Here is a 15777-nt window from a genome sequence, read left to right on the forward strand (position 1 = left end):
TTGACCAAAATCAACCAAATTGTGCGTGCAGATTGCCTACTGAGTATCCGGATGATTGCCGAGGCTGTAAACGCCGATTAAGAAAAGATTAGAAAAATTTTACATGAGGAATTACACATGACAAAAGTCTGTGCGAAGTTGGTGCCAAAAAATCTGACTCCTGACCAAAAGCTCTTGCGTCAATGGGTCTGCTTAGATATCTTCGAAAGGTTAGAAAAAAATCTGCTTTGAAAAGGACCCAATTTGAGTCGATGAAAGCGGTAAAGCAAGTAAAAACAAAAAACGGCGGAGCTCCTAAAGGCACTCACCAAAGAGGACTTCCAGACTCCCTTTCCGTATGGAAAGGTTAGTAGCGAGAGGAGGGGCGTATATTGAAGGGAAGCATTCGAATGTAGAATAATTTTTATAATAAAACCCTCTTTCGTAACCAGTCTCGTTATTTAATAGCCAGACCTTGTTATAACAAATTAAAGGTTTTCGTCAGTTTAGATCTTATTCTTTCCGAGGTTACACCTTTTTTTACTTTAATAACTGGACTAATTTCAAAATTGCAATCATTTTGCTAATAGTAGTATGCACCAGGCAACTTCAACCAATTGTATACGATATATGATAAAAATTTAAGATTGAATTCTGCGATTTGAGTCAATAAGGTACAAAAAAAATGGCGACATTAATTTATTGTTTTACAGTACAGAAAAAATTTGTTTGAAGATAGTCAGATATATTTAAATCGATGAGGTATTTATTTGGCCTTCAATTTTTTCTTCTTTTTTTTATCAGCTTTTCCCAAAATGTCGGCGGCACTTGCTAATCGTCTCAAATTTTTTCTGGCTTTGGTTTTTGCGAAATTGTGCACACGAAATGCCCCTCCCTGTTTACTTGTACTCGGTTCCGAGTAAGATTTATTCGGAAGATGATAAGGGGGAGCTGAAAAAACTCTAGTTTTGCGCGTAAATAATTGTGGGTGAGCGGAATTTTTTCCCCAGGCCACAACTAAACTATCATCGTATTTATCGGTGTTTTCGTATTTCGCTATAACCGCCTTACCTTCGCTATTATTGATAAAACAAATCTCTCTCAGATGGACCCCTTCATCTTTAGATTTATCTGATTGCGTTGTACCTGCCGCTTGAGGGACGCTCTCTATTTTTAAATTGGATTGATTACTGGTACCTACACTTACAGGTTTCTTAATAACTTTCGCAACAGGTTTCAATTTTTCTGCGGAATTCTTCGATTTAAGAGTCAATTCCTTTCTAGTCTTCGCTTTAAACGGTGATTTGCTGATTTTCATTGATGTCTTTGATGAGGTGGATTGAGCTAAATTTTCTTTTCTGTCTAATGGAATAGGTGCACTTCTCGTTTTTACTTTTTTCGGAAGTGATTTGGGGAGTACAGAACGATTCTTGAGCATCGGACGAACCACTTTACCCTGAAGCAAGAAAAATCTTACCAACTTTAATTTAAATTTAAATTATTTCTGAACGGAATCAACATCTTCTGTTTTAAAGGATTTAGGTTAGGAATTTTTCTGCAAAGTATAATTATCATGGAATTAAACATGTATTATTAATTAAATGTGAATTGTGGCAACACTAACACTTTAATCTCAAAATTATATGGCCCGTAACTTTTCTTCTTTTTAAAAATCTATATATAAGCGTTTTCTTATTGGGAACGTGGCAATAAAACACCAAAGTGGACTAATTTCAATATATTTTCCGAGCTTTCGAATACTTATGTATTCATCGTCTGGGAATCAATTAATTGAGATTTGTGGTAGCTTTGAGTTGTATAAATTCTTGTAAAAATTTTAAATTCATAAGATTCAAAATTCAATATTCAAAGTGACTATAGAAATATTGAATATTGAATTTTGATTCCTATACATTTAAACTTTTTACAATAATTTATACAACTTAAACTACAAATCTCAATTATTTATTTCCCAGGCGAAGAAAACACAAATATTTGAAAGCTGGGAAAATATATTAAAATTAGTCTACTTCGGTGTTTCATTGCCACGTTACCAATAAGAAAAAGCTCATAATATAGCAGGCAAAAACTTCGTTACAATTCATTTATATATAAATGAATTGCTGTTCGTTAATCTCGCTAAAACTAGAGACCGGCTGGACCGATTTGGCTAATTTTGGTCTTAAGGTTTAAAAAGTGAATAAATATGAAAATGCTCGGAATTAGATGAAAACAACAATTTTGTTTTTCCTTGATATTTCGCCACAAATTAAACTTCTGAACGCAACCATATTTGACTTTTGACAACCAACTAATATGTCGATCCATCCTCCATGTCGATAGATACCTCAGACAAAGAGTGCATCTTTCTATCTGTGTGAGTGACTATTAACGCTACGTGCGCGAGAACTTTCTCTATTTCGGTGATCTTTTGTGATAGTGACATTTCAAGTTATGTGCTCTTTTTTTTATTCATATTTTGTGATAGTGACACTTCACTGCTAACATACGAGTATTGCTAATACTGCAAATATGTTTGCGAAGCAGTTTTTAGACATTGGAAATAATAAAGTCGCAGTGGACACCTCGACCGGATTCATCACATTATCGACAGATTTCTGTCACATCACAGACTCAAAAGAGGAGCTTATTCAGCGTGTTTTTCCAGATACAGCGCAACAGTTCAATAACTATAATTGACTGGGCGCACGAGCAATATTGGCGGCGACAAATAAAGAAGTCGACCGTTCAGAATTTCCTTCCGGGACAGTTGGTTTAGTAGTGGCCAACTATCCCACGGAGTTTTTAAATTCACTGGAATTGCCTGGATTACCACCTCACAAGTTGCAGTTAATAGTAGGATTAGTTGTCATCATGTTAAATAGCATTAATCAACCTCGACTGTGCAATGGAACAAGACTGGGTGTGAAAAAGGTGATAAATAACGTCATTGAATCAACAATCCTAAAGGGAAAATACAAAGGAGAGGATGTCTTGATTATCATTCGATTTTAAACGTTGACAATTTCCGGTACGTCTGTGTGTGTTTATACAGAGGATCAAGAAACAACAACTATAAACTTTGGAAGGCTGAGATTGTGACAGGACACAGGGTGCCCACAAAAAAGAATACATATACCATGCCATACCAACGAGCAGTACAGACAGAGGTAGGTGAAAGCTAAGATAGAAAGACGGGGTCTCTGCAAATCCTACAAAGATTGGTGCAGCAAATTAAATGGTCTTTGCAAGAGACCAGAAAGAATGCTAGAGAAAGTCGAGGTCCCTATGTAATGCTGTAGCGCAACAGATGATGATCGATATGATTGGTGACTAGTCATTTTTGGCAACATTTAAGTCAATTTCCCCGATCTTCCTGAACTCAGTAAGAAAAGATCTATATTTTGCAAACTACTGAGTAGCTATTGCCGTTGACGATGAAGAACAATCTCTTCGTGTTAATAACCTTAGGCAAAGTTTATCATCCTATGTTCTGCTTACTCATCCTGTGCCTGTGACTTGTATTCGGCCTTCTTGGTTACTTGCTTGACAATATTTGTCAATACTATCCACACGCCAATTTATACCATCAGCAATTTCTCGTTAGTGGATAATTTGTTTTTAATCATCAAAAGAATATTCAACTGATAGCGCTCAAACTATTATCTTGCAGTACACTAATCATTTACATGAAGTATTTTCTAAAGAAAAATAATATTTACTGGGTGTTCGGGTTAGGAGATAAACTAGAATGCTCAAATTACAGGGGGATATCTCAACTGAACTGTACTTATGAAATTTTGTCTAAAGTAATATTAAATAGATTAAGAAAATATGGAGAGCTGGACTCAAAGTACTACAATATGATAAGAGATTTATATATACTATTTATTGACTTTAGGAAGGCTTAAGAAGAATAACATGCCAGAAAAGACTTTTAAAAATGTGTGATGAAGGCTGAAAAGGAAAGGTCAAACTAGAAAAAGAATACACAGATACCTTCGATTTCACCACAGGAGTAAGACAAGGAGACGGGTTGTCCTCCCTTCTGTTCAACTTTACTCTAGAAAAAGCTTTGAAAGCATCTGAAGCTATCCCAATAGGAGCAAATATTGGAGGGAAAATAAATATCTTGCTTATGCTAATGATGTAGCTTTAACAGCGGACAGTAAGAGTGACCTGAAAATATTGGCACAAGTATTTAGACGAAGCTCGAAAAGTAGGATTGGAGGTAAATGAAGATAAGACTGAATATATGAAAGTGGGAACGGTTGCAAAGCGCAATCATTCAAAGCTGGACGTTATGGGATACAGCTTTAAAATTACTGAAGAATTTAAGTACCTAAGATTTACTTTGAACAGCAATAATAAAATAGTAGAAGAAATACGGATGAGGTTAAATGCAGCCAGTTAATGTTGTTGGAGCCTATCGAGATTACTTAGAAGTAAACTTCTCTCAAAAAAATACGAAAATAAGAATACACACAGTCAGAATACAGCCAGTTTTATTGTATGGAGCTAGGTGTGGACACTCTTAAAACACACCCAGAAGCTAATAACATTTTAAAATAAAATATTAAGGAAAATATAGGAGAATACTGAGAAACAGAGAACTCAGGGACTAGTACAGACGACCAGATATTGTGGCTGTGATAAAAAACAGAAGAATTAGGTGCTTGGTTATTTAAGAAGAAGGGATGAAGAGACAACAATAAGAAGAGTGTGGAGAAGTCAACCAGAAGGGAGCGCCCTCTGGAAAGACCAAGAACAAGTTGAAATTACCAATTAGGTGAAGATGTAAGGGGACTTAGTGGAGAAGTAGACATGGCTGAAGATAGAAAATTACGGAGGCAACTTGTTGGCGAGGCCAAAAACCAACTTAGATTTGAGTGGCCACAGTAGTAGTATTAATAGTAGGGTGTCGGGTTTCTATGTCACGTAAATATAGATTTAAACAAAATATTTTTCTTGTAGGTTTTGCGATACGTTTGAACAGTTTCTAGATTTCTATTAATATTATAGTCTGGCATTTATGAGTTGGTACCTAATACTGGTAAAAATGATGCAAAAACAATATTAGTTCTTTTCATTTTATTTAGGCAAACCATTTTTAAAAATAATAACAATCAAAGGGTTATATCACTATTATTTCGACAAACTGAATCTGAAATTTTTATTTGATGCTCTGATTTCAAACAGTTACCCTTCATTAGCAATAACAAACACCTGATCAAATATTCACAAATTTTTTAACGTGACTACTTACGCAGGGGGAAAATTTTGGAAATTTGAACTTAAATCGGTAGCTGTCAACAAAAATAATGAAATATAAAAATATCACAATAAATATGACTGGATTTTTGGTTTTATCAAAAGTAATCCAAAATTGTGAGGTAGTAAGATACTAAATTCGTTTTATCATTAAAAGAAAATAAATTTTTTATGCTTTTAGTTAAATACTTTTTCTATCTACTCAATTGACTATTGTAATGCAGTAGTTACTGTTGTATATTCACTTCCAATATCTAGAAGAAACTACAGTAGATTCTTGCTAATCCGACAGAAAACATAATAATAAACAATAATAATAAAGTACAGTACTGCAATTCCAATTATATTTTAAGTTAAAAAAAATAACTGAAGTAATCTTTAACACTTGCGTAATGGTTATGTGTTAAAAGAGGTTTTTAATACAAATTTGTATTTTTAACACTTACAGTAATGATTGTCTATTCTATTGGGGTGAAAAAACTGAAAATTTTCTTTTGTTTCTTCGCTTGAAAAGAGGTTTTTAATACTTTTTCTTGGAGCCTTTTCAACATAAGAATATCACTTGCGGACACATCGTTCTCTTCCGCTCACTTCATTGAAGTAGAGAATGCGTCCATTGCGACGTCGTGGTTAACTGAGCGAACAGCAGAAACTTCGTCTTGTTTGTCGTCACCTTCTTCTTCCCTACTCATCGCTTCTTCGATTATGTCTTCATCTGTCATAATCTCCCAATTTCTTCTTCCTCTCCGGTTAGCCAGCTGTCTACATCTTCTGTTGTAAAGATTTGGCTTTCGCTTTCATCAATAAGTTTTCTTACAAAGGTGTCACGCAACTCTATTATTTTATCATCAGGAAGCTAAACTTCTATTTCCTCTTTGCAATCTTTTGGTTTATTCTTCTTTTTGTACTGCTCTAACAACGTCATGTTCAGCCATAAGTTACGCCATGAATAAACAATCACTTTTTCTAGTAGTTTCCCAGGCGTTTGCGAGTGAAAAAACTACATCCTTAATGTTTGTATCTTTCCACGACTGAATTATACTGTCTTCCTTAGACAATACTTTGTACAGCAAATCTTTTTTAAACTGCGTTTTGACAGCTGTGTACAGTGGTGTACCATTCGGTGGCAAGTACATGACACGGATACCAGGACTTTTCAACATATCTTCATCCGGGTGGCCAGGGCAGTTATCCAAAATAAGCAGTGCTTTTATACGCAGTTTTGTTTTAGAAACTTTTTTACTGATGGTACGAATATTCCATGAAAGCATTCCTTAAAAACATCCAGAGACATCCAACCTTTCCTTTGGTTTTTATAGTCAACCAGTAGATTGACATTTTCGAGAGGCCTTGGATTTTTGGCCTTGCCAATCACCAATAGATTCAATTTGTGTGTGCCACTCGCATTTGAACATGGCATAAATGTTATTCTGTCTTTGGTTAGTTTCCGATCCGGGGCACTTGCTTCAGCACGATGGACAAATGTTAGGCCTAATTCGTCAATAACGTTTTTAAATTTCTCTTTGTAGGGGTCGACTGCTGCAGTGTCACATGTGAGTTTTTCACCTGTCATGCTCAAAACACTAATTCCAAAACGCTTTATGAATTTCTCCAGCCATCCCTCACTGGCTTTGAAGTCATTTTTTCTAACTATTTTCTCGTAGAAAAATATGGCTTTTTCTTTGAGGATTTCTCCCGAGATGGGTGTGTGACGATTTAGTTCTTTGAGAAACCAAGCGTAGAGGCTATCTTCAACCTACGGGAACTCTCCAGTTTTCAAAGTTTTTCTTACACTTTTTACGGTATCAATATTTTTGCAAAACGACTTAATCTTTTCACTGTTGTTTCTTATATTATGTACCGTGGCACAGCCGACATCCTTAGCAAGGTTAGTCAACTTATCGCCGTTATCGAGTCTTTTTAAAATTTCATTTTATTAAGCAGTATTAATGTTTTATGTTTATGCTTACACTGTGATAACATTTCACTCACTAACTGGAATAGTAAAGATACAATATGTAAGTAACGTATTGAACAAAAACAACAAATATCAAAATGAAACTGTCACTGTAACATTCAAGGCAAATCAATCGCACGGCTGCTGACAGGTGGAAAGGGTTTTGTTTACATCCGTGATGAGCGACATGTCTGAACCTGTATCCCACTCCACACCCGGCTTATGGCGCGAAACAAAAAACGCCGGATTACTGGAAAGCCGGACTACCGCAGTGCCGGATTACAGAAGGTCTACTGTAATTTGTCTATTCCCCACTTCAGTTTAATTTAAAATCGTTATGACCAATTCTGTTTCATAACTATAACAAAGACAACCTACTTTTGATTTAGAAACTCTATTTATTTCTGTTGATAGTTAAAAGCCACGCAATAATAACGTTCCTCTAGCGTCCTTATCTTTATCTCCACATTTTTCAAATTCTCTATATTATGGAATGTAGTGGAAATGTAGCAGATGGTGTCCACCGAAGCCAACAATATTTTTAAAGTGAAAAAAGTTTGGAAACAATTAAATATCCTATCACTTCAATTAATCTAAAATAAAACTAAGTTATATTGAAATAATAATGTACATCTACAAATTAGTCAAATATGACCTAAACATAACCTTAATTTGCCTTATTTTTTTCTATAGATGTTTGTTTTTGCTGGAAATGCATAAATAAGCTATCATACGTATAAAATGAAAAAAAAAAAGAAAAAAAATCAGTAAGAGACAATAAATGCATAGGGGGTAGCCCCAATACTGCGTAGGCCCTCCTCTACTTCTTATCACCGCATCCATCCGTCGCCGCATCTTTGATTTTAAACGTTCCACAAAGGCTTGTGGTACATTCTTCCATTCTATGATGTCCCATTGGTGTTCTAAAGAATTCATATCTGTTAGGTGGCCACTCTAATAAAGGGATATTGACATTATGTGAGTAGCCAATAACCTGTCTGGTCACGTGGGAACGAGCGTTGTCCTGCTTAAGAGCTACCACCAAAAGACACTTTAGGAGAGATTTGCAGCTGTCAAACCTTTCTCCTTGCCTTCGCCAGACATGTTCAAGTCCATCTGGAGCTAATTCTAGTTTTATCAGAGAACAGAACCCGTTTTTCAACCATTGATGGTCCAAATCTGATGTGGTCTTTCAAAATTTAATCTCTGAACTGTGTGATCTCTGGTAAGCAAGGGTTTTCTGTTGCTTAACCCTGCTTCATGTAAATGTCTGGATCATCAATTTGATTAGTGCAACGTTTTCGCCTTTGCCCTAGCCTTCGATGGTACGAACCCGTTTCATTAACAAACCAGTAACAGTTGCCTTGAATATCCTTCATACAGGAGAGTCGATGTTCGTACTGCCTTCTCCATTGACAAATTTCTTTGGCGGTTCTTTTTTACTTGATTTACTTCCAAATGAACTTCCACACATACACAAAATAAAAACAATTACAATCAACAGCTTGCTTCTAACAGAAATTTAAACCAGTTCTTTTCAAGAAAATGTTTTAATCTAAAACGAGGTTTAATACGAATTACTGTCAAAATAAGATTATGTGAGACTATAGTTACCTTCAATAATAACTGTGTCACTGTCACTGTACAACTAGACAAATTAATTTTTTACACAAATCTAAAAATTGTTCACTAAGATTGTCGGTACAAACGTAGCATATGCCAAACCAGCAATTATGATTTTTTTACTTTTTCTAAGAACATAAATAAATAGTAGGTTGCTAGTAGGGCTTCCAATATTACGGAAATGTCAATACGTAACTAATTATGCAACTTATTTCTCCAATTCTGTAAATACGTAATTTCTTAATTCCGTAATGAAAGCCCTAGTTGCTAGTCAACACATATGAAATATTAATTTTAAAAATTTCTTATTAATTATTTAAAAAAATATATAAGCCACCTCACATTGCTGATTAATTACATTATATTTTGGATTACTTCTGACATCTGATCTATTACAAAAAAAAAACATCAAAAATAAGCGAACACAAACATAAAAACGTCCAAAAAAGTTTGCTACTTTTCGTTACCAAAAAAATGTAAAGAAATAAAAAATTTAAAAGATTTTAATTAAAAACAGCCAATTGCTTACAGTCTCTACATTATTATTGCCATTATCATTAATTATCAATATCAATACAAATTACATTATAAACATAAATTTAAAAAAATAAAATGATCACAGATAGCAGAAAGTACAGTTTCTGTTACTAAAATATCTGGCAAGATAATGACAAATAATTTTAGGAACTTTGGAGAGTCAATTTACTACAAATAAGATGTTCATTTCTTTACTTTTACGATTAGTTGGTCCACAAGTTACTTTATGATCGAGTAAATACTATAAAATTTGATATAAGATATTAATTAGACCAAATTCATTATTTAAAATACATTTTATGGAATAGGAATGCGGTTAGGTTAGGTTAGTTACAGTTTTTTGAGAAAAATTTTCTATTTATAGCAATTGCAATAAAAATTTTGTTATGAAAGAGAAAATTCAACTAAACATTTTCAACTTGTTTTCACAAATTCATAGTTTTATTGGAAAAACATAGATTCTCCATGAAGAGAATGAAATATTCGGACGAAAGGTAGATGGATATTAGAAGATATTTTATCCAAATATAAATTTAATTGCAATCTTTGGTTTAAAGTTGAATACAGAAATGCATCAATTCATTTTACTCCTTCAGTATCAATTATCGCAATAATTAATGACTTTACGGGTGAAATTGCCACATTTTAGTTACTTGTACGAAAATTAATAATAAAATCTTGAGGTGTATCTTAGAACATATAGTTAGGAAAGATTTTGGATAATCATTTTATGACTCATTGTTTGCTTGGTCGCTATTGAAAAGTTGGTTTTTATGTTATATTTTGCCGATGATTACTTATTTAGATATTTTTACTTTATAATAGTATTTTTTGAGGTTAGTTGGGTTTTTAGTAACGTTATACATACTCTCAGTGATATAGAGTTTCCGAGGCAATGGTTAGTTGTAATGCTTGTGAAAGTTCAAAAACTGCTTAATACGATTTAAAAATTATTTGTCATCGTTAAGTACAAATTATTGTAATGATTATGATCTACAGATGTGAATATTAAAATACATCATAGTTGTTAGTAACCTAAATTTTCACTCGACATGGGCGTATCATTTTTATTTTTTAGTTTATAACCAAATATATCAAATTTGATTTTAACATTTAATTATTATTTATAGAGCTTCCAACTTTTATATCATTTCATAGTATACTTTTCACATATAATATTTTCTATTCTACTAAATTTTAATTTTTATATTGTATTCATTAAAATTATATTTATAAATATCAATTTATTCAGTGAAATTGATAATTTGAGTCTAATGAATCTTGTTAACAAATGTCGTACCTTTGATTAAAGTTACTCGAATGAAATATGTAATTTTCTATTTAAATGATTTTAATTAAATTGGTAAACTTGATGTTTCTTATGTTTTTAAAATTCCATTTCATTGTTTGTCAAAGCAAATTTGATTTTTTTGTATTTTTAGGTAAGATCTGACTACCATTCTGTTGAAGAGGTAACAGCAGCATTTGACAAAATTGCTTAAGCTCTTCCCGGACCTCAAAATTTGGTATTCTCTGATATAAAGAGATATAAAGATATTCTTCTTGAAAGGCACATTCACAAGTTGGAAATGCAAAATAAAATAAAAACACACAAATTACGGAAATGACAGCAAAATGTATGGCGTCAACAAAGAGTCATCAAATCATTAAAAACCATAACAACAGAACTAAGAAGAAAAAAATTGATGTAAATTGTAATGTAAAAAAAAATAAAGTAGCTCTAGACATGAACGAAAGTAATGGATATAGAATTGCTGATGAAAATTGGGACCATCGTTTTTACATGACAATTATTATATGTTTCAATATAATTTTCCCAATATAAATTCGAAATTATTAAATATACAGGTTTCGTAACTACGAAATTACAGATCTCTCTGAAATGCGAATAATGCATTGATATTTTGCACGGAAATAAATCAAATTTTTTGTATTCCCTAATTACATTTAATTCAAAAGGCTGACTAACATACCCTAGTGAAGATGTAATTAACATATGTTCCACTTGTGAAAAATATTTGCACTAGAGAGGAAAGAAAATAATAAAATTAATGTTAGAAAAATATGTTGTCAGGTATTGCAAAATTATATTTATAAAGATATATTTTTTGGAATGATTCCACATCACAAAAAACCTATTGAGAGTCATATATGCCGAATATATTTAAATATAAGGGTACATTTTATTAGTAAAAGTGTTACAAACGTTAACAAAACAAAATTAGACAAGTTTATACAACACTCATTCCATTTAAGAGTCTATAATGTTAGTGTAAATAAAAATTTAAATGTTTGATTGTTTTTTATTTTCAATTACCAACTTTAATGTCTGTAATGCCTTTTACTTTTCGTCGGGCGCATTTAATCTATAAAATGAGTAAATTATGTTATGGTCTACCAAGTTTCTGTGTTCCACAATAGAGTATACACCCTTCCAGTTATCTTTCCAATCGCTTTCCTAAGAGTTAGAGACGCATAGTCTACATAGGTAGCCGAATTCGAAAAATTTGTCGGATTATTCTATCTGGCTGAGGTACTAAGTAGTGATCGGCAATTCTTGGAAGAACTGAGAGGTTAGGACAGGTACTGAGTGAAACGGTTTCATACCGTTATCCATTATAAGAGATAAAATTTCATTTGTTAATAATTAGATTAGAAAGTTTTCCCCATTATTTGGATCTGCCATACAAAGTTGTTACAAATATCGCTCAGCTGTTAAATTCCCATAAAAGAAATATAGACCAATAAATTTCCCTACCCAAATATAATTTTTTCGGGGCGCTGGGTGAGTTAATCGAATCCAGTGGGGGGTTTTCCCAAGCCCAGTAGGGAGAATTATGTGGATTTACTGTACCACTAGAACAAAACGTCTTAACATATTTGGATAATTTGGATTTTCATCACAATGCCTCATGAATATTTCACAAATTCCTCTTCCAATAGTTCGTAAAAAGCGGAACTTTGTACGGGTACAGTTTTTATTTCTTCAAAGGCTTTACTACAAACGATTAACTAATATTTTATTGCAAGGCAATTTCTGTTGCGTTGTCTTCTATTAACAGCAAAATATTTAAATTTGCATCGTCGCTTATCCCTGGTCTTCAAGAATTTGAAACATCCTTTACCCACAATAATTCCGCTGACTGAACGATCTTTCAAAGTGTGGTATGTTTAAATGACCTACCGTCATGTAAACTTCTATCATTTTCCTTTCGGTTAAGGGAACCATATTAATAAATGTGTTGATCTCTCAGGTTACGAATCATAATGCGCCTGTCAGAGGGTTAAAATAATCTCTTGATAAATTATTCACTCGAAAAATTTTCAATGAGTTATTGAGAATATTAATTTCATTTTATAGAAATAGTTTCATCCTATCTAAATTTATGCACGACGACAATGATATAGTCTATTCTGCGACAGCCAACTGTCCTTGATGTGAGAATCCTCCCTTACTACTTTAATCCAGTCATTTAAGGTAGTAGTTAGTAAAATTGAGATACCTAGTTAGAAAGTCGTTTAAACTTGTTCATTTGACATCCTAAAACTCCACTGAAAACTCACATATAAGTCGATTTGAGCAACTTTAAAAATCGGGGGTCAAAAGTAAAAAAAATCGATTTTTTGCAAATAACTCGTTTCCAATGGGTTTTACGCTATTTGTATTTATTACCAGTATTATAGAGCATTAAATTCTGTCCACAGAATTTGGAGCATTATAAACTGATTGTTTAATGACAGAAATAAATTATAAGTGTTTTTGAATTCATAGATAAGTTCATTACTGAAAAAAAAATTAAATATAATGTAATTGTTAATAAAAAATGAAAATTATTTATAATTACATATTTATCAATAATTTATAAACTTTATAAGAGATTATTTTGATCGGGAATACCAGTTGATTTCGTGATTCTAACCGCACGCGCTCTGCCCTCTATCTCGGAAACGATTTACCATATGAAAAAATTTTTCAAACAAAAGTTGTAGAGAATTTAATGCTCTATAATACTGGTAATAAATACAAATAGCGTAAAACCCAAGTTACTCACTTCGAATTATATATGAGTTTTGAGAGGAATTTTAGGATGTCAAATGAACAAGTTTAAACGACTTTATAGCTGGTATCTCGATTTTCCAAAATTCTTGCCTAAATCTACCTAAAATGACTGGACTACTTTATGTTCTAAGAGCTGTATTCATTGTTGGTGACAGTCCTTAAGGTTAAAAGTATTTTTGCGAACTCAACAATTTTGTTTGTTAAAAGAAATGGATCAATGAATTTATATAAAATTTTGCTTGAAAGTTGAATAAAAGTTGAAAAAATGTGTATAAAATGTTAAGACCAGTTTACGGTTGGTACATACATAAATTTCCAAGATGAATACACATAACAACAGATAAAAATGTGAATGTGAAACCTGTGGCAGTAAAAGTTGAAAACTGAAAGTTGAAAATACATATTTTCGCAACTGCTACAAGAAACCATAAACTGTATAATGAATTTGGTTCGAGTTTGTTGTACAAATTTCACAAAAAAATCTAACAACATATTAAAAGAGTTGTTTAGATTTGAATCACATATTTTTTGAAAGGGATTGTTAGTGTTTTTTACTCAATCATTAACAAATTACACAATTCCTGATAGTAACCGGTATATCGTCATTATATTGAATATCACTATCACAAATGTTATTGTCAAAAGTATCTGAAGTAGCTTGAATGCCTACCTGAATGAGATTATTGCCAAGTTTCCCTTTTCTCGGTCGAGATTCGGTCAGTTCTCTAGCCATATTTCGTAACCAATCTCTGAGACCATTTAATGTATGGAATTCGGAATTTGCCAATCTCGTAAAAGGATTGTTACCAGTTAAATCTAATATTGAGGCTCCCAACGATCTTCCTACCTACAATAATAAAACCTAAATTAAATAACAATACATTTTTTAAACCAACCACAACCCTACACACTTTTCATGTGACATAAAAATTTGTTGATTCCTGCTTACAATTAGAATAACAGTCATTGAATTGCAACAACCTCTATGAGAAATGAATGGGACATGAGACAAATGACAATTTAATGTGTGAAATTTTACTGGAAAGAGCTATGCTAACTGTACAGGTCATTTTTTTCCGAGGTGTTAAAAGATTCTTAAATATTCCTTATACTTCATAAAGATGAAGCAACAGAAGCTTGGAGAAGAATCTGCAATGTGGCATATCTTCGTAAATCTGCTTACCTCTTAACCCTTTCAAAGACAGGTACTTGATGATGACTCAATATTCAAATTTTTCGATTTTCACAATTTCGGTGGACATCTTTTTTCTTTTAATTTATTGCGTAGCTCTGGTTTACTTTTTTGACGTCAAACTTTACACTGACACTTCTATTAAGTTATTGTCCGTTGTTATGATAACGCAATATTTTGTTTATGCATGGAACTAGTCAGGCTAACTAGATATCAATATATCCTCGTATCACTTTCAGATATTTGATTCTAGTTGAAATATAATTAAAAAAAATATTGAAAATATTCGGGGGAAAAAATTCCGGACCATCCGGGACAAAAAAAACTGCATTGTTTCTAGAAGCATCCGGAACGCAAGGTGGAAATCCAGTACTATTCCGGCCAATCCGGCACGGCTTAATTAAACGTGTGTGGAATTGCTCCTTACTGCTGGCACCATGTTCTTTGGTTATAACCATTGAAGTTTTACAGTTCAGACAAGAAGAATTTACAGTTCAGACACGAAGAAGTCTTCTAACATTTGCACATAACGCTCTGAATTCATTGTAACCGTGCTTCCTCTTTCATCTTCAAAAAAGTAAGTGCCTATAATTCCTCGCATTGACGTCCTCGCAGCCCATATGATCACTTTAGGCGAATGTAAAGGTTTCTGATGTTTGTATTTTGGATTGGTTTCACTCCAGTAGCGGAAATTTTGCTTGTTGATGTGGCCATTAACATGAAAATGAGCTTCATCCGAAAATTAGATGTTGGTAAACGTTAGAGAGCGCTCAATCATCTGGTTTAACAAGTGAAACCTGACAGAGGCTTCAATTCTTGCACCAACCAAATTTTGTGAAAGTACCACACCAAATTCTTATGTAAAAAGTGAAATAATGATGATCTATGCACGTTTAAAGCAACACCGGAATCCGAATAGACAAGTTGGCTCCTCACGAACAAACCGACTAACACTGTCTGCGTTTTTGACCGTTCTAGAAGACCAATCTCTTCCAACATTTAGATCCATTTTCCAAACAGTCGAGCGCCTGGCTCATCATTTGAGTGGCGATAATTGCAGAATTTTCTACACGCCGAATTACCGTTTTTGTGAAACTCACGCACATTTCGCTCTCGAGAAACGCTCCATAGCGACTG

At 33.1% G+C, this 15777-nt stretch overlaps 1 protein-coding gene across 4 annotated transcripts in view; it reads right to left on the reverse strand.

Moving 5' to 3' along the window:
• Positions 1-662: 662 nt before the first annotated feature.
• Positions 663-15777, reverse strand: part of LOC130902011 (cytosolic carboxypeptidase-like protein 5) — a 32811-nt gene continuing 17696 nt past the window's right edge. For all 4 annotated transcript variants that reach the window (XM_057813797.1, XM_057813796.1, XM_057813799.1 and 1 more), the window contains 2 exons: positions 14119-14295; positions 663-1435 (listed from right to left, as the gene is read on the reverse strand). In XM_057813797.1, the coding sequence (XP_057669780.1) occupies positions 746-1435; positions 14119-14295 (867 nt within the window). In that variant the 3' untranslated portion in view covers positions 663-745. The remainder of the gene's footprint in view (positions 1436-14118; positions 14296-15777) is intronic.

The sequence above is a fragment of the Diorhabda carinulata genome, chromosome X (assembly GCF_026250575.1).
Source record: "Diorhabda carinulata isolate Delta chromosome X, icDioCari1.1, whole genome shotgun sequence".
NCBI lineage: Eukaryota > Metazoa > Arthropoda > Insecta > Coleoptera > Chrysomelidae > Diorhabda > Diorhabda carinulata.